The sequence below is a fragment of the Erpetoichthys calabaricus genome, chromosome 8, assembly GCF_900747795.2.
Source record: "Erpetoichthys calabaricus chromosome 8, fErpCal1.3, whole genome shotgun sequence".
Taxonomy (NCBI): domain Eukaryota; kingdom Metazoa; phylum Chordata; class Cladistia; order Polypteriformes; family Polypteridae; genus Erpetoichthys; species Erpetoichthys calabaricus.
The window spans coordinates 66,436,896-66,464,147 of NC_041401.2; the positions used below are offsets into that span (position 1 = coordinate 66,436,896).

At 42.2% G+C, this 27,252-nt stretch overlaps 1 protein-coding gene across 1 annotated transcript in view; it reads right to left on the reverse strand.

Moving 5' to 3' along the window:
• Positions 1 to 22,396, reverse strand: part of coro6 (coronin 6) — a 55,516-nt gene extending 33,120 nt beyond the window's left edge. Inside the window, exons 1-2 of the mRNA XM_028806671.2 lie at positions 22,157 to 22,396; positions 3,941 to 4,168 (exon numbers count right to left, since the gene is read on the reverse strand). Of these exons, the coding sequence (XP_028662504.1) occupies positions 3,941 to 4,138 (198 nt within the window). The 5' untranslated portion in view covers positions 4,139 to 4,168; positions 22,157 to 22,396. The remainder of the gene's footprint in view (positions 1 to 3,940; positions 4,169 to 22,156) is intronic.
• Positions 22,397 to 27,252: the final 4,856 nt, after the last annotated feature.

A 27,252-nucleotide genomic window follows, 5' to 3' on the forward strand; every position in this document is an offset into this window, starting at 1 on the left:
ACTAGGATTCACTTGGAATCATGATACGATAGATCCGCGTCCTCAATGCGTGATTTGCTACGAAATATTAGCGAACGAAAGTATGCGCCCAAGTAAGTTGACGCGTCATATAGAAACGAAGCATTCCCATTTTACGAATAAGCCAGTAGATTTTTTTCAAAGAAAATTTTTGGATATGAAATCTTCAAAAAATATTGTTTCACATTTCATTAATATTAATGAAAATGCTGTATATGCCTCGTACCTCATTAGCTTAAGGATCGCCAGAGCAGGAAAGACTCATACCATTGGCGAAGATTTAGTGTTACCATCAATTAAAGATGCTTTTGGAGCGATGTTTGGAGAAAAAGAAGTAAAGGAAATCGAGCGCATACCACTGTCCAATAATACTGTTGCACGACGAATCGACGAAATGGCTGAATGGGCAGAGGACGAATTAATCCGGAGGGTAGTTTGTAGTAAATATTATACGCTACAACTAGATGAGTCTACTGACGTGCAAGGCCTATCTCAACTACTTGTTTTTGTGCGTTATATATGGCAAAATGACGCGCATGAAGATATGTTGTTCTGCAAGCCAATTAGTCGTGGAACGGCCGAGGAAATTTTCAATGCAATTGATTCCTATATAAAAGAGAAAGGTTTACAGTGGAAGAATTGTTTCGGTATATGCACTGACGGTGCGGGAAAAATAGCAGTGTCGTTACAAGAGTTCTTAAACAAAGCCCCTGTGCTTTGTGGACACACTGTAGCCTTCACAGAGAAGCACTGGTTTCAAAAGCATTACCTAATGATTTCAAAACAGTACTAAATACAGCTGTGAAAATTGTAAATTATATTAAAAAAAAACCCTTACAAGCACGTTTATTTCAAAAGCTGTGTGAAGAAATGGGTAGTCTTCATAACATCTCTTCTTCTGCATACGGAGGTACGTTGGTTATCCAGGGGGAAAGTACTGACACGATTAGTGGAATTACGCAATGAAGTTACAATTTACTTGGAAGGAAAAACTGAATATATTGAATCTTTACTGGACAAAGAATTCATTCTCAAGCTCACATACTTGGCGGATATTTTTTCGAAATTAAACGAACTCAATTTGTATTTGCAAGGTTCAAACGAATCAGACATTTTTGTAGTTCACGACAGAATTCGAGCGTTTATGAAAAAGCTTATGTTGTGGAAAAGTTGTATTGAGGATAGCAAGTATGATTGTTTTGAAACTCTTGAAACTTTTATTATAGAAAACCAAGTGCAGCCAAAGACGAATGTACTGTCTGCAATTTCCACTCATTTATCATTGTTAAAAAATAACTTTGATGCCTATTTCGGGGAAGACATGAAAAGCTCGACTCGTTGAATTGGATTTGTAACCCATTTCAAGACCGCCTACCAAGTAGTATGTCAACAAAAGCAAGTGAAGAACTCATTGATTTATCAGAAGATACGTCACTGAAAAATAGTTTCAATCGCAAGCAGTTAACGAAATTCTGGCTCTCAGTTGCTGGGAACTATCCTTACCTGTTTGATGAAGCTATAAAAGTCCTCCTCCCCTTCAGTACCTCATATCTATGTGAGGCCGGATTTTCGGCTATGATCAGCATTAAAACTAAATACCGAAATAAATTGGACGTATCAAACTCACTGCGATTAAAAGTAACTAAAATTGAAGTTGATGCTAAAGCTGTAATGATAAAAAATAGGAAACAAATACACCCTTCTCATTGAAATAACAGTCCTTGTAGGTATTTAAGTAATAAAAAATTGTAACTTAAAGTTGTTTTTTTTCTTATTTGAAAAGTCCTTCATTCATATTGGTGACGCTTAAATTTCCATAGTGACTGTTTGTGAGCTAAAGTACAATATATGTTGTCTGTGATGATAACAAATTAATGTCAAATGAAAAAAATACTTTAAACAAAATAAACAGCCCGAACAAATAAGACACCATTAAGTAGTTCCGCGACTCGCTACTAGGGAATCTGAGCGTTACCAATATTTTATGCCCCCTTTTTAAGACGGCTAAGAGGTGGGTCCCGAATTTGGCAGTTTTTGTTAGGTGGGTCGGAGCCCAGTCAAGTTTGGGAACCACTGCTCTAGATAGAAACATGTATGTGTGAAATATGCAGTAACTGCAAATTCAGACATACAATATTTAAGGATAGCCCTTGGTGTATACATGCAGGTGTTGTACTGTGTATCTGCCGGAGTATGTGGTGCCTTTAAATCGTATACTGATGATGTACAGTATGTGTATGAATGGAATTGTTGTTGTAGAATGAACCTCAGTTTGCCAACTTTCCTTACTGAAGTGTTGACTTTCAACATTAACAAGTTGTAATTTCTTTTAATATCATTAAGACTCATAAAAACCGTTGACCTGGAAAGCAGATCTTAATGCTGATGACTGGCTGAAGACGATACCTAAATGACTCTAAAGTAATTAAGCAGGTAGCTCAAGACCCCATAGTAAATACTGAATGCATACCCAGACAGGGATGCTGTAGTGAGATTCAGCAAAGCTGGAAAAAGAGAGCAAGAGAGACAACGTTCTGACAAATATGACACCTTCACAGTTGTTACAAGTCAGGGGACTGTTTTGCTTATTAGGGTGGAGATCTCCCTTTAGCTTAACTGGATAAGCATGTCCCCGAGTTCGTAGCCAGCCACTCTGTGTGAAGATGTGAGCAGGGCAAGCTAACTAGGTGGTCACCTACGATGGCAAAGTGTTCTGCGGTCGGCATTTTGTTAGTCGTTGAAGTTGGGAGGTGGTGGTTTCGGGTGATCTTGACCATATTTTCGCAGACTCTTCGGTATGACATCCAAGTTCAGCTCACACGAATCTCCAATCGGGATTCACCCATCACTCTTCAGTCTGACGTTTCTGTGTGACACGCTTGAAAACGTCAAACAAAAACATCACTCCTCGCCCACATTCTTTGATCTACGACTCGTGTGAATCTCCAAGTGGGTATTCCACAGCCATCCCACAACTCTCTGCAACCTGCAATAATATGTATTGCCTTCAAGACTCTGTGATTTGTGTGAAACAAAAAAGCTAGAGCCCACCCTGGCTGTGAGGATTGTAGGCCCAGAGAAATTTCTCAATAGTGGCAGACGCCATGAAGACAAGAGGCTAAGGGCACACAGAATGCAGTCCATTAAAAACCTGCTGGCCACCCAAAAGACGAATGGGAGGAAAGCCTGATCTCAGAAGTTAATGCCCAATGAAATACAAACACCAGCACCCACGGTGTCCAGACAGGAAAATGGAGCCAACAGATAATCTGCGCAGTGGTCCTCATTATCACACACAGAATCAAATCTGAAACACAGGAGCCATTTGATAACAGTGACATATCAAAGTAGGCTGAGAGGCTGGCCCCTGCCACTGGCCAGACAACTCATGGTACACCTACAGGGCAAGCAAACCAACTACCAACATTCTCCTTACTCAGACCACAAGTTCACAAGGCACTGAGAACCAACAGTAGGCAGAGATTCAAATGAGTGGCACATTCATCAAAAGAACTAAAAATCTGAACCACAGATCCTGAAACTGGCAATGGCATCCAGTGAGGCCCAGCAGGAGAGATGGGAACGAACTCCAGACATGTCCTTCATTGACATGTGTCTTACAAAATGAAAAATACTAACAATAAAAAGTAAAATTAATACCACGATAGAGATGGAATTTATACCTTCCTCTAAGCTCAATGCACCCTGACTACCCAACAGGCTGTTTGTCATGTAACCATTAGCCCTATCTTGGTGGCAGTTTCCAGTGCCCTTTGAACACCTCAGAAGACTTCCATTACTTAGCATTTTGATGACATTCATAGCATGCAGATACTTAACTGTGCACATTACTAACTCCAACTTGGCAGTGCCCAATCTGACTGGCATGTACAAATGAAATGAAGCAGCCGGAGAGACTCACCTTGGAAAGAGGCACAACTAGGAAGGCCCCTCCACCTCCCGACTCCACAATGATGGCCAGGAATTTGGGGTTCACAGCACAGAAGGAACTGTCCCATGTCACTCTGGAAACCCGGATGTCCTCATAGGATTGGTCAGCTTTCAGTGGCTGCCCAAAAACATGCCGGAATTTACTTTGGCGCACAACCCGACGGCTCATGCCTGCTTGGGTGGGGACACAGCAAAGTCACTGCAGGAACAAAAAGAGAAAGGAGAAGTTGTTAGAGGTGCATTCTAGTGAAACTTCAGGCAGATGGTACCAATTGCAGAGAGGGACCACCGTGAAATGGGCCACATCAGTAACCGTGCTGCACTAAAGACTGGGACAAAGTGTTCAGCAGCAAAGAAGAGATCAGATCTGGAGGTCACAAAAGTCAAATGCCACAGAGTTAACAGAACTTTGATGGCTCAGAACTATCAGGAAGAAAGGAGGTGTGAGATATGCTATGGGTAGCCTCCAGGGGGGAGACAAACCACAACAAAGGGATGAAACCTCAGCCTGGTGGCATGAAAGTGGTGCTTAATGGGACAAAAAGCAATATGAGCTGCAGACTGTTCAGATGGCATGCTGATGGGTTTAAAGGACAACATGGCACAGACTTGGCACTGAGGATACAAGGGTTATGCCTTTCTACTGAGACTCGTTCTGTAATGACACACGAAGAAAATATCTTGGCCAGAGATCTTTAATAACATGATGCCTAAAAATAACACCATTGTTTCTATCTGATCTTGTAGCTAAAATAAACAGCTTGTGTGATAACACGGCTTACAGCCAGCCATGCCTTTGTACCTTATGAAAATCAGACACTGGCCAGGGTGGGTTATCAGTCTCCAGAGCTGTGACGCAGTAGCTTTACGCACTGTGCCACTTCTGTTCAACCTATTTGCTCCAGTTTTCCCATCCATTCTTTCATTTACTCTGAATCAAGTCGCCTCATTGTCTGCCATTGCTTGTAGACTGGCATGACCTCTAGAACTTTAACGATTTCCTGTTGCTCATCTCATTAAACGTGAATATATACAGAATACTGGGTACTGGCGAGAACACAAAACTTGACACCCACTGGGTGAAAATCTGCACATCCACTCACACACACACATACACACCACCTTCATGGTTGAACTGCTCTTCACAAGTCACATCCACCTAAATAATAATGGAACGTCTTTGTGTCAGTTGCATTGCTATGTTTCTGTCATTCCAAAGATGACGCATCACAAATGTTTTTTGTAATAAAATGCATTGAATTTGTCATCCAACAGATGGCACAACATATAACAACATATGGCATATAACAGAGAAATACACAATGCATGGTGTACTGTAAACGTTAACAATGAAGTCTACATTGATAACCGAGATTTCAACACGTCTTAGATGGGTAGCATAGCTAGTTTTACGTTATCCTTTTTATACCCTCACCATTTTGTGCTGCTGATTCTCTACTGTCTTGTCTGTATTTTCTGTTTCTGTGACCTGCCATTTTTTTATATCTGGATATCATCACTTCAAGGTGGCGTTTGTCTTTTCTGGTAGGTGGACTCACTTCTCAGAGCCCTTGTCGATGCCACAGGCCAACAGGGAGCATTAAATCCCACTATACATACCTCTCAAAGACACTCCCCTCCCCTGCTATAAAATGGAGTTCTGCAGAATTCCGCTATCATATCTTCCAACCACTGTTATTGACATTTTCAGATGTAAAGAAACACTAATGTGTTGGACATGCCGGGGAGAGTTCTAGAAGGAAGAGAGGCTTTCATCTGATATTTCTGAAAGTGGATGGTTGACGCAGATACTGTATGATGGTCTTTGTTTCATTAAAAAGGCGCTGCACTTTAGTTAGCTGTAAAATCATGTTGACATGCCATTATCTGTTAATTGCACAGTACATCAATTTGATTTGGCAGTTGTTTTAGACCACTTTCAGTGCCCCCCACTATTTACCACCTACCTATGCCACATTGTTTGGTGAAATCACAAGTTATGGCACACACACCCAGCCCTCATAGTTCTGCAGGCTTCAGCCTGAGACATCACAATACAAAACCTATAATGGTTTGGGGTATAATAATCCATCCTAGTAAATATCAGAATTAGCTTGGAATTCAAAGAGAGTGAACTACTCTTGAAGCTTTAGGCCCTCAGATCCGATGTCTGTCTTGTATTTCCAAATGGATGAGTAGTCATTTCCTCAAGCTTAGTAAGGAAAAAACAGACAATAGTGAGGGTCTTAGAAATAAATGTGATCCCTTAGCATTGAAAGGCAAGGGGAGAGTAAGGAATGAAAGTGTAGTCATGGCCTCTGACCTATACTTTAAGTCAGGCATGTCAAACTCACTACCATTGGTGGGCCGCTTCGACTGCCATACGTGCGTCAGCGGGCCACACTGTAACAAATACTATTATACTATTATACAAAGTTACTGTAGCTTTCTTTCCAATACTGAAAACTTTAAAAAATGTAACACTTAAAGTTTAAAGAAAAGCAATTTATTTCCATACCATCTCCGTTCAACAGCGTACAATTAAAGTCTTAGCCTCTTAGCTAGGTCCTTATTATATTATATTCATTATATTATATTATTACAGTGTGAGATTTATTTCTTTTGTCCCGACACTTGGCATCTCTTTTTAGTAACCAGTTCGTCAATATCAGGCTTGAAATCTTGTGCAGCTGCAACTTTTATGAGGGATGAAAGGTGCTCGACGGTAAGTCTTGAGCGATGTGGGGTTTTGGTAGCTTTCATTAACAAAAACAATTGCTCACAATGGTAAGTGCTTCCGAACGTAGACAGTACTCTCGATGCCAACTTACGGATCTGCACATACGAGGGTGGAAGGTAAGCATACAACCCTGGCACACCAACTTCGTTGTATTTTGCCTTCAGAATAGAATGTGACTGCACTTCAATCAATCCCATTTGGATATTCTCAGGAGCATTCTCAGTGTTGTAAGAGTATGGTTACGTAAACAGCGCAAAGTCCTGTTCGTGTGAACTGAAATCACGAAAATGCTCACTGAATTCATTGCTCAGTAATTCAAGTTGGAAAACAAATCCTCCAAAAATCAAATTTTACTTTACTAAGTTTACTTCAAAGTTTATATTGTAAAATAAGCCGATATGCAAAAAGCCCCCTGACCTACACTAATTTTACAAACTCAAAATCACAAAAATTTGTTAATAAACAACTCACCAACTTCTCGCGTCCACTTCAGATCTTCAGCTGTAGTCTGCACTAACTGTTTGTTACAATACTAGCACAAAATTACATAAAACTAGAGCAAAAAATGTGAAAATATGCGAGCTATTACTACTCGTGATGGTCAGTTCTGCCCAGTGGCCAGTCTCAGCAGCCCAGCCAGTAGTGTAGCCTGCCAGGGGCGGCTCTAGGCTCGTGGCGGCCCTGGGTAGAGAAAGAATCGGTGGCCCCTTCGCCCGCCAATGTCAATACGGTATCTTATGCATGGCAGATGGCCACATCCGTTGCGGACACTGCATAGCCGCCTCGTGCTCATGACACGCTTCTATATACGCATGTCCATAACTTGAAAACCAAGTGGTGGCCCATGATATTCTAATTATGGCAGAACGTTATAATACTACATATAGCTTACTGCTCCAACTCTAGCGACATTTGTAAATACAGCGTACTAATTAACAAGAAACACAATGTTTTTCGGCCACATCGCCGTCAGCTGTGTGTCGTTATTTTCTCTTTCTGTTTTATATTCAATATATATTGGCGTGGTGGCCCTGTGCAGGTACACAGTTTGCACATGCCAAAGGCCGCCCCTGCTGCCAGGCTGGTGCAGCCTAGCACTTCAGTTGCGATGTCGCGGCTCATTAAATTTGGTCAAGGCTCATGGCTATACTAGCAGATGACGTTTTCGGTACCGTAATGCCATGGGAAAACACGCTTTTGTCAGAAGGCAGAAGTAAGAAAAGTCAATAAGTAACACCGAAGATGCAGAATGATTCAATCACAAGTTTAGTGCTAACTAGGATCTGTCATGCGGGCCGCACAGATTTCTATTGCGGGCCGCATGCGGCCCGGGGGCCGCGTGTTTGACATGCCTGCTTTAAATCACACATTAACCAGATTACTAGGACTGCATTTTTACATTTAAGGAACATTGCAGAAGTTAGACCTCTTATTTCTGAGAAATTAAATCTTACTTTTTTTTAATTGACTAGGTCAGTGCTTCTCAAACTGTGGGACAGCAGGACCCCACCATGGGGGGACTATAGAATAAAAAAATTCTAAGGGTCCGAAACTGATAGTTATGAGGGATATGAGGACATTGAGTTCCTAGAAGGCTATAAAAGCTACCCTTTAGTCTCCATTCCTAGTAGTGTCCCCTTTTTTCCTCCTTGTGGTTCTCTAACTTTTTCATGGAGGAGACTACCCTTTAGTTTTACAGTTCACTAAAAGTTGGACTTAGTTTCAGTGCAAAAGTGAATTAATGTGTTCATAGCCCGGACAGGATTAGTTTTACACCAGGAGGTACCCAAGGCAGATTGACACTCCCAAAGCATTTGACTATAATTTTGCTTTGTTTTAAGTTTAATTTATTGGGGGATGGCATGAGGATCTTTGTTCTGGCTTAGGGAACCTTGGAAGAAAATAATGCGAGAAGAGAATAATGCGAGTACTGCAATGCACTCCCCTAACAGGACCACCTAAGAAAGACATCAATCAACTGCAGTTAGTTCAGAATGAAGCAGCAACAATCTTAACCAGAAAAAGAAAGCCTAAACACCGCTTACCAGTCTTGGCATCATTACACTGGTTACCAGTGTCCTTTTGATTTAATTTTAAAATACAGCTAATGGTACATAAAGCTCTGAATAATTTTGCTTTGTATATTTTGTAATGGCTGTCCCCTTATATTCCTAGTTGTAACGTTTGATCTTCTAATAGTGGTTTGCTTATTATTCCAAGAGCTAACCATAAAAGAAGGGGGCCTTTTGCTGTTATGCACCAAAACCTGATACAGATACCCCAGGCTAACAACAAGGGCCATTTTTTAAAACTCCTAAAAACCCATTTTCTCATAGCAGTATGTTAATTTTATTTCTAATAGATTATACATGCATAGAGCTATCATATTCTTCCTTAATCTGCAATCGTGATTAATCTCTACTGTCTGTTTTACTGTGGTGACATTTTGTGCCACCAGCTGATCAAAGTCCTGTGCAGCTGCCTGTGATGTACGAGACCCAATGCAATGAATCCTCTGAGCATATTTATGTTGGGTAGAATTCCCAGTGATGACTGAGTGGTCTCTGTGGTGGGCTGGCGCCCTGCCTGGGGATTTGTTCCTGCTTTGCACCCTGTGCTGGCTGGGATTGGCTCCAGCAGATCCCCGTGACCCTGTGTTAGGATATAGCGGGTTGGAGAATGACTGACTGACTGACTGACTGACTGACTGACTGACTGACTGACTGAGTGGTCTTTTGGCCTTGGGACCCCTGCAGATTTTTTTCCTGTCTCCAGCACCTTGCCTCAAGTGGGTTTTTTTTTTTTTTAAATATTTCTTTCTTCCCCAGCCATCTGACCATAGCATCAGATTCATCTTTAGAAAACAAATCTACAAATAAGGAGTCTGCTTTATCTACGACTTGTATATATGTGTTATGTAAGTGTGTGTTGATTAATTCCTATTTACTAATTTTAGTGTGCCATTTGTTCATTCCTATTCTTATCAATTTTTTATATTTTTCTTTTTTTTTAAATACTTTTTGTTGACATCTTTTAAAGCAATTTGAGTGATATTTTTTGTATGAAAACCTGCTATAGAAATAAATGTCGCTGTTACTGCCATGACAGGTGCTGTATAAATGAAGATTGTGACCCATAGGTGGACTCTATAGGACGCAGAAGACCTGAGTGACACTGCATGACAACAAAGAAGTGCACACTCAAGTCCCAAACACTCACACACATTCACAGCCTTTGGACTGAAGTGCCCAGAAGAGGCCTCCACAAACACAGGGAGAACGTGTAAACTCCCCAGGTTTCAAAGTGGCACTTTGAGTCGGCAGTATGCCACTGTGCTGTGCCAAATCCCTACAAAGCACAGAAACTGGGGAACCTCTGGGTGCCAGTCTGATTCAGAGCAGAGCACCTCTTAAAACAACGTAAGGGAGTGCTGAAGAAATGGAGCTGGTGAAGTATAGAAGTCAGGGCCCAAATGTAACTGAATGGGCCTAACTAAAGTCAAGGCTCACCCCTGCCTGACCAGAAGGAGACTCCTGTCCACATGTGCCGTTTAAAAACCTCAGGAATACATCCCCATTCAGTTAACAATCATGGCTGCACTACTGCACAACAGCTAACCTTCACCCAAACCAGATGGCCATCTCCATACTTGTAAATTCCAGGATGATAAGGGCATTCACTTCCTGGGTCATATGGTTGCAGACAGGCAGCCATGGCTTTAGACAGAACTGGTGGTTCAATTCCACTTAAGTCAACAATGAGATCAACTGAAAGTAAGGATGACGGGCCAATTGTGAAGTTGGTTGGAATAAAAACCCTCAGTCATGAAGGTCTCCTGGACTGAACTTGACAAATACTGACCTGGGGCAATGGAATTGGGTTGGCACACTGGTTCGTGCTGCTCCAGAGTCCTGGGTTCAAATCTGGACAACAGACAATTCCAAATCAAGCCTTTCTATGCTCTATGGGCCCCTTGGTAAAGCTTATAGCCCACAGTGAGAGGCTCTGTCATCCCGGCTGTTAGGTATAGTAGTAGGAGTGACATGATCAGAAGACATCTGAAGGCCATCACTGAATGAACGTTAATGGTGATGACATAGCCAGGGGACATTCTCTGAGACATCAATAAATAATAATGAATTTGGACTTGTGTTAGAAATTCAAATGAAAATAGGCTAGAGATTCATCATCTGCATTACACAGCAAGACAATGAGCCCAAATACAAGGACATTTGCAACAGAATGATTGAAGAAGAAGAAATTAAATGTTTTAGAAAAATGGCAACTACACAAAAACATGGCAGCAGAAAAAGAAGCCTGAGGTTCAAGGAATAGCTTTGAGATGATTAAGGGTGAGTCCAAACGTTTTTAAAGAATGTTTTTTTTTGGAATTATCCACAATGAATAACTCGGAAATCAGAGATCAGGGTGTGGGACGACCCAAGTGTAGTGTACACGACCCTCTCAACTTGATGTTCCACTTATCAGCTTCTGTGACACAGGCTGGCACTATAAGAACATCCAGAGGTTCTCCAAATGCGAGGAAGCAATTCTGTCAACCAAACACCTAAGAGTTAAGTTGTTCCAATATCTGTCACAGATAATTGTTAAATGTTACAACAAAAAATCTAGTAAAAGAGGGGCAAACACAGGTCACTGATGTCAAGGAGCAGCATTGCTCATTATTCCCTTCAGAAAATCTCACACAAGGGGTCTTCACCCATCATGGCATAAACACAAAAAAGGAGGGGAATCTGCTTCAAAATCACACTGAGCCAGACTGAGGACAAATGACAGCAACTGCTATTTGAATTGTAGTAAGCACATTTTGTCCTTGAGAACAATGTTGGATTCACTTTTGAAGCGTTCGCATACATAGATTATCCACACGACTGTCACACACTCTTCCTCACAATCACTGCATAGGTTTTGTGTTTGTGGATGTGCACCGGGTGTGTGATGGATGGGAAATAGGAGCTTCACATGAAAAACTGGGGAACAATTTTGCTACTCAGTTTCGTTGGGTTGCTATGGAATCCCAAATTCTCATCCCATTTTATTATATGAAATTTTAAAAAAACGTATCAGCTGAGATGATTACACGGCATTTACATCAATCAGATTTCCACCAATGTACTCACTGCGTAACATTCAGGTGTGTTCGGTGACTAAGTTGATTGATATGAAAAAATCAGTTATTACATTTTTTTATTAACTAGTTTTGTAACAATGAGTCATATTCAAAAGTAATAGCAATAATAGAATGCAATTTCATGTGTTAAGAGATGGCATTAAATATGTACTTTTAAACAGCACTTTACAAAGGTATCACATCCTAGTGAGCTGAACGACTTCCGGCCTGTCGATCTGACGTCACATGCGATGAAGACCATGGAGGGGCTGCTGCTTCACCACCTGAGTCCACAGGTCCGCCACACCCTCGACCCTCTGCAGTTCGCATGCCAGGAGAAGGTGGGAGCGGAGGATGCCATCACTAATATGCTACACCGATCCCTCTCTCACTTGGACAGAGGCAGTGGTGCTGTAAGAATTATGTTTCTAGACTTCTCTAGCGCCTTCAACACCATCCAACCTCGGCTCCTTAGGGACAAGCTGACAGAGATGGGGAGTAGATTCATACCTGGTGGCATGGATCGTGGACTATCTTAAAGACAGACCTCAGTATGTGCGTCTCGGGAACTGCACGTCTGACATTGTGGTCAGCAACACAGGAGCGCCACAGGGGACTGTACTTTCTCCGGTCCTGTTCAGCCTATATACATCAGACTTCCAATACAACTCGGAATCCTGCTACATGCAAAAGTTCGCTGACAACACTGCTATCGTGGGCTGCATCAGGAGTGGGCAGGAGGAGGAGTATAGGGACCTAATCAATGACTTTGTTAAATGGTGCAACTCAAACCACCTACACCTGAACACCAGCAAAACCAAGGAACTGGTGGTGGATTTTAGGAGGCCCAGACCCCTCCTACACCCCGTGATCATCAGAGGTGACTGTGTGCAGATGGTGCAGACCTATAAATACTTGGAGTGCAGCTGGATGATAAATTAGACTGGACTGCCAATACTGATGCTCTGTGTAAGAGAGGACAGAGCTGGTTATACTTCCTTAGAAGACTGGCGTCCTTCAACATCTGCAATAAGATGCTGCAGATGTTCTATCAGACGGTTGTGGCAAGCGCCCTCTTCTACGCGGTGGTGTGCTGGGGAGGCTGCATAAAGAAGAAAGACGCCTCACGCCTGGACAAACTGGTGAGGAAGGCAGGCTCTATTGTTGGAATGGAGCTGAACAGTTTGACATCTGTGGCAGAGCGACGGGCGCTCAGCAGGCTCCTATCAATTATGGAGAATCCACTACATCCACTAAACAGTGTCATCTCCAGACAGAGGAGCAGCTTCAGCGACAGACTGCTGTCACTGTCCTGCTCCACAGACAGACTGAGGAGATCATTCCTCCCTCACACTATGCGACTGTTCAGTTCCACTCGGGGGGGTAAACATTAACATTATACAAAGATATTGTCTGTTTTTACCTGCATTTTTATTACTCTTTAATTTAATATTGTTTTTTGTATCAGTATGCTGCTGCAGGAGTATGTGAATTTCCCCTTGGGATTAATAAAGTATCTATCTATCTATCTATTTATAATGGAATTACAAACGGAGCACAGAGAGGCTATGGTGGCTCAATAGCTTTCATGGACAGTAGACTGCAATTCAAGCAATATGAAAATAGCCTCAACTGATGTGTGTTAGTGGCGGAGGGTCTGTAACTAACTGTTTTTTCAATTTTAAATTTTTAGCATTTTTGTAAGTATATCCAATAGAGTAGTATCCAAAAATTGGCAATTGAAAATATCTATTGATACAAAATGACTAATACTAGCATAAAATCAGTATCAATATGAAAGGAGAAAAGGAACTGACGGGTTTGCTTCCCGGGTCCTCCCTGCGTGGAGTTTGCATGTTCTCCCCGTGTCTGCGTGGGTTTCCTCCTGGTGCTCCGGTTTCCTCCCACAGTCCAAAGACATGCAGGTTAGGTGGATTGGCGATTTTAAATTGGCCCTAGTGTGTGCTTGGTGTGTGGGTGTGTTTGTGTGTGTCCTGCGGTGGGTTGGCACCCTGCCCAGGATTGTTTCCTGCCTTGTGCCCTGTGTTGGCTGGGATTGGCTCCAGCAGACCCCCGTGACCCTGTGTTCGGATTCAGCGGGTTAGAAAATGGATGGATGGAAAAGGAACTGAAATAAGTTCCCCATCTAGCTACTACTGTAATATTAGTTAAAACACAGTTAATTGTTAAAATTATATAAATAAGTAAAAACTTGGAAAGGAACTGATTTATTGTATAATGGGGATAAGAATGGCACAGGATGGGTAAGAAGACCAGGGGTTTGCTGTGATTATTTGTGCATATCTGGGACTGAAAGATCAGGGGCCGGACGCCAGAAATCAGGGGCTTAAGTCACTGAAGTCCCCCCCTCGAGACGCCGCTGTCCAGTGCTAAACCCGTTTATATCAGTTAGGGCAGCGGCGGCTTTCTTGTGTTACTGATCAGTCCAAGCCCCTTTTAGCTGTAGGTTGATATCATCGGTTCTTTACAATAATAATCTGCAGATGATATTGTTCAGTCAACTCAGTCTTATATGTGCTCACATTTATTAGCAGAGAAATGACTTTTTTTGCACTCTTTATAGTTAACTTACTCAAAGCTGCAGGAGAAGGCGCTGCTCTGTGAACTGTTTGCAAGCGCATGTGCTCTGTCATGTGTCTGACTTGCTCATACAGCATCCTAGCAGCTGTCAGGCGAGTAAAAGAGGAAAATGTACAAAATATACAAGTTCACGCAACCAGTCACAAGGTAAAATTGAAACAGTAAACTAATTCCTAGTTGTAGTAGCATAAAACGTTTCTCCATTTTAAGGTAGATGAGTTTGCAAATTTGCCAGTGCTTTTCAATGGGAAATTTTGAAGTTTTAAAACTTTGTACAGAGCAATCTGCTCAAGATATCTGAGCAAAAATGTATTTATCTCAACAAATTTCTTTAAAGAATAAGTGTGCCACATCTCGCCAAAATTGGTCCATCAGAGGCTGAGTTGTTTCATGTGGACAGACAGACAGACATGGGCTATCACAACTGGTACTTATTATATGCAAACACAAGTAAAAATGAGAGCAAATGTGAATTTACTTTTGAAGAAGCAGAGTAATACATCCAAACTCAACACTTCATCCAAACCTCCAACAGGAGGCACAGAATGGAGCAGAAAGGTGTGATGTCATAAAATGCAACTTTTCAAACTTCCCAGCTGCTGTGACTGCAGGGTTAGTAATTCGTGCTCAAGTGCTTAAGGAAGTTAGCGAGTGCAAATGCGTAGATAAACCCTTCACGCATATTTTTCAAAAAAGCCTAAAGACAATAAGTGAGGAAATAGTATCCTGTTGTAAGAAGAGGATAACTGTAAAGATTTAAGTAACTGTAGCCCAGAAAGCTCAGCATGCATCCCAACCCAAGCAAATTAGAATAGGTGTCATCATGGGATAGATGGGGAAGGATGCATTTCATGAACATGCTGGAATTTGACGAGGAAGCAACAAGAGCATGAGAAGAGATGTTGCATGTGATATCATTGGTCTTAATTTTCAGAAAGCTTTTAATAAAGTACCACATGAAAGGTTAGTGATCTAACAAAAAGAAGTGGGAATTCAAGGGGTGGTCTGTATGTGGATGCAAAAATGGCTAAAACACAGGGAGCAGAGGGTGATGGTGAGAGGTTTTTCCTAATTAAATGATGTTAAAAGTAGCATCCCTCAGGGATCAGTAGTGGGGCTGCTGTTCTTCTTAATACACACAAATGACCTGGATAAGAACATAAACAACAAGATGGTCAAGTTTGCTGATGATACCAAACTAGGTGGAGGAACAGATAATGTAGAATCAGCGGAGTCCTTGCGGAGGGACTTGGACAGAATACAGGCATGGCAGGTGTAAGTAAATGTAAAGTATTCCATGTAGGAAGTAGAAATGTTAGATTTGAATACATAATGGGAGGTCTGAAACTTGAGGGTACTGCTTATGAGAAGGACCTAAGAGTCGTAGTGTACTCAAGCAATCAAGAAGGTTAATATAACGTTAGGTTATGCAGCACGAGGTGTGGAGTACAAACCAAGGGTGTTTATGCTTAAGTTGTATAACACACTGGTGAGGCCTCATCTGGAGAATGGTGAGCAGTTTTAGTCTCCACATTACAATTAAAAAAAGACATAGCAGCACTAGAGAAAGTCCAGAGGAGAGCAACTAGGTTGATTAAGAGGAATGACTGAAGATGTTGAGCTTTTCAGTTTAAGCAAAATGAGAGTAAGAGGCAACATGACTGAAGTGTTGAAAATTATGAAAGGAATTAGGACAGTGGATTCCAGATGTCACCTTAAAATGAGTTCAACAAAAACACAAGGACATTTATTAAGGTCAGACATAGCACAAATGTTAGGAAATTTTTCTTCTTGCAAACACCTATAAACACATGGAATAAGCTTCCAAGTCGTATAGTAGACAGCAGAAGTTTGGGAACCTTCAAAACTCGACTTGATGTTATTTTGGATGAGCTTACTGGACAGAAAGGCCTGTTCTTGTCACGACTGTTCTAATGTCATCACTGCACAGCATCATGGGAAAAAGCCAGTTGTAATGTGCGAGAGCGGAAAAGTGGAGTGAGGCAGTGTTTGAGCAAATGAGAGATCAATTTGTTCTAACAACGGTAGCCAGCAATTTATTAAAAGAGTCACTGGCTGCTTATGGTGCAAGTAGTGCAAATATGAAACATCAGTGTTTTTATATGGGAAACTTTTTTTTCTTTTTTCCTGATACTTAAATTTCTTACTTTAGAATCAAATATGGTAGTTCATTCACATCTGAGCACATTCCATTTTCATTCATAACAGTGTTTTCTGGAAGTGTTTTTTTAACAATATCTCTCTATTATAAAAGAAAATCTCAAGACAAGACTATTGCCAAGAGATTTTTTCAAGTCTCTCAGCCATTTACGATTAACGACCCACGGTCCTCTCACCTCTCATTCATGTGAATGCTTTTGTCAGACACACTTCCTGTGCTCTCAGCTCTTATAAATTTTTAAGTTTTCCTCACTTTAAGTTCCCAATAACAGAAGATTTATTATGTTCAAACCTTATTAAAGAATTTCATCCCGAAGGGTTATCAACAGAATAAATGAGTACAAGGACAATCCTAGCACCGAGAAATGATGAAGTCAAACGAATTAATGAGAAAATTGTCGATCGGTTACACAGCAAATTGGTTAAATGCATATCAATACACTATGCTGAAACAATTGGTGGTGATGGTGCAGAAGATGAAAACATCAACTTACAATATCCTGTAGAATATCTACAACCATTAACACCGTCCAGTCATCCACCGGCTGAATTACTGTTTAACTCTTTCAGGGCTGATGTTGACTTTTGTCAAAAGGAGGAGTTGACGATGGGAATCAACTGTAAACAGTGACAAAACCAACTGTTATGTTTTAGTTGGACTCTTGTTTCTAGAAGGAAAGTTAGATTCATTGGTTAGACTGAGATTTCCTGCGCTCGCGTGAATAGCAAAGCGCAAACAACAGCCAAAATGGGACTGACATCTGGTGAGAGGTCAAAGCAAATGCATAAAGCAAAATACTCTGTCAGCGAGGTTTTGCCTATTATTACCTCTGAACTGGACTATGACTTGTCAGATTATGATTTTGATACAAGTGATTGAAAACGAATGTGAGGTCGCCAGGTAGGACTGCCACTTAACAATGATAAGAGGTAGAAACCAGTTTGCAATGCATTGCAACCATGACCGCTGCTGCTGCTGCTGCTGCTGCCGCCCCAGGCACATGAAGACAGCAAGCCTGCTGCACATTCTTGGCAAACTGGCAGCCACAGCATGCAGCAAAAGATATTTTATGAAGATTTCTGTGTGAAAACATTGCTTTCAGAAACTGTCTTTGGGAAAAAATATTCAGCCCTCAAAGAGTTAAAGAAGGATGTATCGTAATGTTATTGTGTAATTTATGTAGGAGTGATGGGCTATGCAATAGGACAAGATTAATTGTATTCAAAATTGGTCGAACAATTCTGACATGTAAAATTTTAACAGGCGACAAGAACGGTAATGTAGTAAATCTTCCGTGGATAACATTAAACACCAAAGGAGATCTTGATATGCCATTCGTATTAAAACGTTTACAGTTTCCCGTGAGAACAGCTTTTGCTATGACAATTAACAAATCACAGGGACAAACATTCGAAAAAGTTGGTTTATTTATTAGAGAGAAAGAAACGATATTCACTCACGGGCAGTTATATGTTGCGCTGTCACGATGTAAGTTCAAACACGGAATCAAAATTCAATGTGATAATAGCGATAAGTCAATTTCAAATATTGTTTTTACTGAAGTTTTGCAGTAAAAGTGTAAGTTTAAAAAGTATTTGCGTGTTAATTTCAAAGCCAAACAGGACGAAAATATATAATGCAACGAATAACTCTAACACAACATGAAACATAATTTCCTTTTAATTTATTATGTTTTACTATTTTTTAATATAGTTAATAACTCGCTGTAATGTAAAATAGTTCTATTATGCAGATGTAACAATTCCCATGAAAATAACAATTTGTTTAAATTGTACATCAACATCCCCATACGCGAGCAGCAGAGTTGGGGGTTGGCGAGCGAAGCGAGCAGGGGGCAGAGCCTCTTAGTATTTTAGTAAAAATATGCGTTTTGCAGGGCGGCACGGTGGCGCAGTGGTAGCGCTGCTATCTCGCAGTTAGGTGACCTGGGTTTGCTTCCCGGGTCCTCCCTGCGTGGAGTTTGCATGTTCTCCCGGTGTCTGTGTGGGTTTCCTCCGGGCGCTCCGGTTTCCTCCCACAGTCCAAAGACATGCAGGTTAGGTGGATTGGCGATTCTAAATTGGCCCTAGTGTGTGCTTGGTGTGTGTGTGTATCCTGCGGTGGGTTGGCACCCTGCCCTGGATTGGTTCCTGCCTTGTGCCCTGTGTTGGCTGGGATTGGCTCCAGCAGACCCCCGTGACCCCTGTGTTCGGATTCAGCGGGTTGGAAAATGGATGGATGGATGTGTTTTGCACATTGTGAGCATTCGACTGTACAACTTGACATGGATGATGCAACACGAGTAACAGGAGATTTTTTTTCCATGGAATTTCTGATACGGTTTGTCGTTGTACAGTATGGGTCGCCGTTAGGTTCTACAATATCAGAGATTTTAGCCTCTCCATTCTGCATGAAAACATGAGATTACATTTTTTTGGCCATCACTACAAACTACATGGAGTAAGTAAGATATAAAAAAATATTTTTGGTTGGAGTCTTCCTTTAAAAGGTTGTTTCCAATCATTGTTGTGGTGATTTGGGAGCAGGGAGTACAAGAAGAAGTGGGAAGGGGTTTTATTTTCTGGGAAATTGGACCACCACAAGGCAGGCGGCACAGAGACTTAGAGCTTTCTTTATGTTTCTAATATTTTGTGTATATTTTTCATTCTCTGTTGTTACCTTACCCTGTTTGTGTATCTTTGATTAATGAATTACCTTTTTTTTTTTTTATCATTTTGCTGGTATTTACAGGGGTGTTGTATGCGCCCCCTACTGGCCACAAGACAGATCCAGCTCTCAAATATAGGTTTTGTCCTTTGCTCACCTTTATTTATAAAAATTGGACAAATATTTGATAACAGTAGATGTCACTAAAATGCAATGATCAAGAAATTACAAAAGGAAACAAACATTTCTATGGAATTGTACAAAAAAAACAACATGAAACTGACCTTCAGATCTCTAATAAGTGCTATTTGTCCACTTCTGTGGAAAACCCGAGCCTTGACTTGGCAAGCGATGGCCATGAAAGAATTTGTCACGCATGGCAGCCATTACCTGCAAATCCTGGGCTCTGCTCTTACGTCCTCGCACAAGGACGACAAGCATACTGTATAACCCTAAATAGCCAAAGCGCCCAATGCTCCATGTTGAGTGGACGACACGTTAAGCTCCTCTCCTTGTCAATAGCAGTCCTGGCGGGGGGTACAGGGATCTGAAGTCAGAAGCCTGTAATCCAACAACAGGGCTGTGCACCCCCCCCCCCCCACCCCCCCAACACATAGCAGCAGATTAAAGTCACCAACTGACCCCACCAGTGAAACTTTTGAATTCGGAGTAAAACTGGGCCATCCAGAAAAAGAGTCAGGAGTCACAGGGAGGACATGCAGACTCCACACAGATGGTGCCCAGGCTGTGACTCGGAGTGCACTGAGCCACAGACACTTACAGTTTTTATAATAATTAAAAATATTGTTGGATGAGCATCTTGCATTTTGGATACATTGCTTAGTCGAAAGCTCTCACATTGGCCAGTGTTCCAGGTTGGCCGAACACTGAAATCTCCAAAGAGCAACTTCTGTGCCATGAAGCCCATTAAGTGTGTCGGCTAATAAAAGTGTAGCACAGCAATGTGCTGTTCATCCACTCATCGTTTTACTGACGCTGCCTAATCCGGTTTTGGGTCTGCGGGTAGCTGAGCTCAACTTGGAAGAGCCAGTCCTGGATGTGGTGCCAGTCCAGTGACGGGCACACTCAGACACCAAGGGCCAGTTCCGAGGCCTCAATTGACTTAAACTGCACATCTTTGGGAGGTGAGAAGAACACCTGGAGAACATGCAGACTCGAGACAGACAACAACTGGGCGAGATCTCACTTCAAGAGAGGCCCACCGATCAATAAGTTAATTTAAAGGGCAAGCTTGGTTATAGGACACAATCAGGACCCCCTGGAGTCCGTAGCGAAAAGGAGAATTAAAACAAAACTGAGTGCCATTATGAACAGTGCTGCACATCCTCTCTTTGACACACCAACACTGAGGACTTTCAGCCAATTAATTATTCAGCAGAAGTGTGTCAAGAGGCACTATGGGGGCTTCTTTATACCAACAGCATAACACCTCACTGGGCCTGAGACAGCCAAGTAGGAAGTTTTCTTTCTTTTGAATTTTTTTGCTTTACATTCATTCTGGTGTGTTCAGACCATACTATGTGTGCAAATTTAATTATTTATCTTTGTTTTTATTTATTTAAAGAGCTTCTGTAAAATAAAAAAATGTCCCTGGAGTCAAATAAAGCTCTATCTATCCATCTAAAAACACATGATAGTGCAACATGAGTCCTTCAACTTCTTTACTTCAGAGGCGCTACAAGCATCTTTCCCCTTCAAATCTTTTCGACTACTTTCCAGTTTTCGATCGGTGTAATTAGCTTGCATCCATTATATTAATAATCGTTTACTTTTGATCAACAGATACGTCAGGGGATTGAATCTTAATGGTCACTTCTGTGTCCCACACAGTTCCTGGGGTCTTGCTATATAAGGTTTGCCAAACTGCACCACTGATAGGAGGAACACCACCGTCCATCCTTGCAGGGGCGCGTCAAGCTGTGTGGTGAAGGACATGCAAGATCTGTTTTTGGGTCCTCATTCTGCATTCCTTATTAAACACTGCGTTCTCCATATTTGCACCCCTTCATCCAGTTTTCTGAGCCCAGCACACGCAACGCAGAGTCTTCGCTTTACTTAACAGAAGCCTGCGGGAGCAAATCCACGCGTTTACGTGGAGAACATGCAAACTGCACAAAAAAAAGGGGGAGTCGAACCGGCGATCAAATCGTTATATGAGGCGGCGGGTCTGCAAATCGCGGGCGTGCACACTTATGACGTGGATGGGGCATTTATATTCAAGTTGTCCTCATCTCAGCCAGGCCCTCTTATGAAACCTGCTCACCGTTTCAAGCGGGTCGGGTCACGAGAGATGAGATCCCCAATTCGGGAAGCGCCACGTGACGGTTCAGCCTGCGGGACTCAAACCCGCGACGGCTCTCGTGGCTTTGGCCTCACGAGCTTCTCCTATTTTTAAATGTCAGTAAATCGGTTCTGTTCCTGATGGGGGGTGAGCGGCGGGTCTTTGCTTTTAACAGTCTTTCGTGATCTTCCTTAATAACACGAGCTTATTTCGTCTTACTTTTGAAGTGCAAACTGGTATTTCTGTCAGGATATGCTTATGAATATGAGCGATTTTTGATTTTTTTTTACTATTCTCTGAAATACATGCTTGCCCTAAAAAGCATAAAACTACCTACCCAGATTAACTCCATTAAGTGTCCTGTGCTGGTGGCAGCGGCGGGGGTTTAACCGTCCGGCAGAACAAGAGAGGAGAAGCTGGCAGCCGAGGTCATTTTCCTAATATAGTAGCAGCCCCGCCGTTCTCCTCCAAATCGCGCCCCTTTCGCTCCTCCAGCTAACTGCGCGATTCGGCCCGATGCGCAATGACAAAACGGAGTGGCAGAGCCCAGAACCCGGCGCTCACCTTGATCCGCGTCTCACTGGGCTCCCCTCTGAAGACTTTGGGTTTAAAAGTCCCGGATCCAATCAGTCGACAGCTGCCAGGCTGGGCCACATGTGCTGCGCACTGCTCCGCTAGTTGGACGCCGCAGGTGACGCGTGTCTTGCGCTGTCGTCCCCACAGTTCCTTGGGATGCGGCGAGCAGCTCCTCTCTCTGGAGTGTCCGAGACTGCGGCTCTGGCGGTGCTGCAGCAAACCCCCACCAACCCCCCCTTCTCGTGCTGCTCCGCAAAGTAAGGCGACAGCTGGGCAGCCCCACCTGCTGAGGCAACAAGCAGCGTAACGAACACCGCCACCTGATGGGGACAGGACACACTTGCACAAGGACTCGTACAGGACAGGGCACGGAGACGTAAAAAGTTTCCCGCAGGGTGGCTACGCTCCGCCGCCGCACACAATCTCCATCTGCATGCCAGTGCCATTTCCATCAAACAGCACAAAGGTGTAAACTCCACCCGAAAAGTAAAAACAGCAGAACAGCAAAAGACGTAACAGTATGGAAATTGTGAACTATTAAAGCAAGCCCTTCTTGCATGCTTTTCGTAATTTAATCCCGCAGATGCACCCAGACCGCTGCAGATTAAACGCCACAACCCAAACCACCTCATTCTCACCTAAACAAATTAATCGAAATAGCCAAATACGTACAAATACATTTACTGCACTTTATGAAGAGGTAGGTGCCATCTGGTGGTAGAAAAGCGTTACTGCATACACACCTCCAGGCAATGACCAGGACATACCGAATAAGAATCAAAACCAGTTCAGCAAGACCTGGACAGTCTTCAAAACTGGGCAGAGCAATGGCGTTTAATGTAGGAGACTACAAAGTGGCAACCACAGGCGAAAGGAACATTAATTCTAAATACAAGACGGAAGATGCGATCTTACAGAAAGCCACCATTAAAAAGAACATGGGGTCTTAAGTTGGCACAATGATCTAATTACAGCACCAGTTACAAAGGCAAATAAAATATAGCATACTAACTATTGAGCACAAATTTTAAAATGTTGTGCTGAAACTGTGTAATGAATTACAAGAAGAGTAAGATCACATCTGGAGTGGTGTGTGCAGCACCACACCACAAAAAGTCAGCGAAGTTGAGCAGCCAAGAACATCTAAGAACTGGAGGACACATCCTATGGAGACAAACCCTGGGTGCTGAATCTCTTTGGAGCTGAGGGGAGGAGGACATCTGGAGACACAAATCCATCCATCCATCCATCCATCCATTTTCCAACGCGCTGAATCCGAACACAGGGTCACGGGGGTCTGCTGGAGCCAATCCCAGCCAACACAGGGCACAAGGCAGGAACCAATCCCGGGCAGGGTGCCAACCCACCGCAGGAGACACAAATCCAAGTATCCAAAACTCTCAAAGAGCACTGCAGGAGCATTCTCTCAGTTAAATAGCGAAGCACATACAGTATTAGAGGACATGAGGGAAAGTGGACTGAAGAATGAAGTCAGGGTGTACTCATGCATATAAAAAGATGATGGAATCTGGAACAGCAGCAAAAACAGCATTTATTTCTATAGCACATTTTCCTACACAGGATGTAGCTCAAAATGCTTTACAAAATGTCAAAGAAACAGCTACAAGAAAAGAAAAACTAATTAAAATTAGATAAGAATACAAAAAATAAGTCAAAATGCACTTGAATAAAATCTTCTCTCTCTTGATACATGTACAATATATGTTTCTTTTATAAAAGGAAATGTTGCGACGAGACTTTCTCTGAGATAATTTAAAGTCCTGCGAGAGATAATTTTAGGTCCCGCGAGACAAGATTTTTTGCCAAGAGATTTAGACTGGTCCTGCCCTCCTCTCAGACATTTATAACCAAACCCACGGCCCACTCACTGCTCATTCGTGAGAATGCTATTGTTAGACCCAGTTCCTGTCCTCTCAGCTTCAAGCGGGGTTCGGAAATAAAAGACGAAGAGTAGAAGACAAAGTAGAACGTTGTAAAGAGGTTAAAAAATGTTGCAACGATACACATGCAGAGCAGGTTAGAGATTATGAAAGTGCTAAAATTTGAAAGTTTCAAAAAACTGATAGTAAAGATCGCATCAGTGCTAACAAACGAAAATGATTACTCGGTGAAATAACAGAACAGCGAGAAGAGATTAAATATATTGTTTGGTTTTAAACTTTAAGTCAGAGACTTGTAGATCGTCTAATTCGTGTTGCCATCAGGTAAAAGTAGTGTTTCTTCCCAATGAAGAGGCCTATCTGCGAGAATTAAAAGATTTGTTGTTTGATGAAAGTGAAATCCACATACGCGAGCGGCAGAGACACGAAGTGGCTGGCGCATAGCGCAGGCTGGGGGGTTGGTGAGAGAAGTGAGCAGGGGGCAAAGCCCCCTAGTATATAAAAAGATTAATGAAATTGTACAACATTTTCATGTAACATTCACTTTTCTTTAAATTTGTACATCATATACTGTAGTATACATTCTGAAAGAAACACAAAGTAGAAGGTTTGGGGTTCCACCCCGTATATTAACAATAGCTTTGAAAAAAAGACGCAATGAATTTCACTTGAGTAGCCTCAAAGGACTGAGTCCAGGACAGGACTGAACGGAATGGAAAGGAATTAACTGGCTTTACAGATGGAGGGGAGAAAGAGGAGCGTCCCAAGGGCTGTGGACGGGCGGCTGTGAGGTCAAGAGCAGGAAGTTGCTGCGTAACAGCAGAAGGTAACCTCACCACTTTGTTTTTGCTTAAGTCTTGCAATAATAAACAGATCGCGATTAGAAGATCTAAAGTCATGTCTTGGAGTGTAGGTGGACAGGCATTCCAAAATATAGGACGGAGCGAGATTATTTAAGGCTTTATACGCCATTAGTAGTCAATTCGAATGACATCTATTTCGACACAAACTGGTGAGATGCGTTCAGATTTTCTTTTTCTGGATAAGATTCATGCTATTGCATTCTGAACTGCCTGAAGTCGATTGACACCTTTCTTAGGTAAAGGTAGACCTGTTAGCAGTGCATCACAGCAATCTAGTTGATTAAAAACAAAAGCGTAAATTAATTTCTTTGCATCTTGCAGTGTCGTAAGAGGTCTAACATTTCCAGTTTTTAACAAATGGAAAAATGCAGTCCTAATAATCTGGTTAATGTGCAGTTAAATTTTAGGTCAGAATCCATGCTTACATATAAATTTTGTTACTTCCATCTTGACTTTTAGTGATAATTGATCAACTTTATTTTTAAGACCTTCATTATTTTCAATTTTGCCAACAACTAAGATTTCCGTTTTTTCCTTACTAAGCTTGAAGTTACTACTCATCCATTCAAAAATACAAGACAGACATTGGATGAGAGGGCCAACAGCATCAGGCTCATCAGGTGTCATAGATAAGTAAAGCTGCGTGTCATCTGCGTAGCACTCTGGTGGTTCACCTTGTGCTTTGAGAAAATCTGACCTAATGGAAGAATGCAAATTGAAAATAACAGTAGGCCCGTGTGGTACGCATATAGAATGTCATGGACCTCAGAACTACAGTTATCATAACTGACAAAGAATTTTCCAGCCGGAAGATTGCCAGTTCAAATCCTGTAAACACCAAAAGTGACTCTACTTCGTTGGGCCTTTGAGCAAGGCCCTTAACCAGCAATTTCTGTGTCCTGGGTATGACGTTAATCTACATCCAGCCCTGCATGTAGGCCCTCCAACCTACAGGGAAAACCCGGGGGTTGGTGGCAGAATTGGCACTCCAGCCATCATAAAAAACCTCACAACTGTTCCATTCCATCTGAACTAGTGTGGTGCTGAGGTTTCACCCGTTGCATGGCTGCACTCGGGTCCTAATCTGGGATCCTGAGTTGGTTTGTCATGTGGTGGGTGCGGCAATGCGCTGTATCAGCTCGTGTTCCTAACCTCATACGAGGGGGGACCCAAAAATAACCAGATATATTTTTAAAACGTGTTTAATTTTCTGTACAAACTGCAATTAGTCTCCTTCAAAGTACTCTCCATTGGCGGAAATACACTTATATAACCGTTTGTTCCATTGTTCAAAACATTTTTTAAATTCGTCTGAAGTAATGCCCATTAATGCTCTGGTCGTTTCTTGTTTTACCTCTTTGACGTCAGCAAAATGCCTTCCTTTCAAGTCTTTTTTCATCCGAGGGAACAAAAAGAAATCACACGGAGCTAAATCCGGTGAGTAGGGTGGGTGGTTCAGGGTTGTCATACCGTTTCAATAACAATAGTTTCTGCAACACTTTTTTCAAGAAGAAAACAAAATTTCACTGCCGCGCATTGCTCACGATAATCAGCCATCGTAAAAAAACAACGCTTGCACAAAACTACTTTTACAAAAAAATTCACTGAACACAAGCACAACCTTCCAGACTGATGGCACTTGGCAGACTGACTTGTGAGGAGTGTAACTAGATCACCCTAGCGGCCCAACCACGTACTACAAGTACCAACCTAACAACAACAAAATTCCGGTTATTTTTGGGTCCCCCCTCGTAAGTGCAGCCAAAAGTCTACTCTCATGGAGAAGAAATTTAAGGGAACAGCACCAGGGCTCATGGCTCCTGCTGAAGTCTAATCCAACGGTCTCCATTTCCAGAGATCCAGAAGCTCGGCCTACACCACGTCACGACTATACCGAACTGCACCAGATGGCAGTTGAATTGAGGATTTGGAATTGTGGGTTCGAATAAACAAGTCAAGTTCATAACTGGGAGTCTAAGCGTCTGATGCACAAGGATCAGGACATGAAACAAGAATTGTAGTCAAGAAATGGCAAGAATGGACCAGACACCAAAAGTTCATGTATCGAGAGCCAAGACGCAAGACAAAAATAGTAGTTGGAACAGAAAAAAGGAATTTCTACCCAGAGAGCCATTCATTTTGCCAGAGTGTCTTCTGCCCTTGACCCCTTATGGACGTCACCCATAATAACCACATAGCAACTGTCAACACTTAAGTCTGAAAATGGAGATGCCCATTGAAGAAAAAAAACAAACAAGATGTCACTGTAGGATGTCGCAAAAAATAACTAACATAAGTAAAGATTCATAGAAATGAAAGA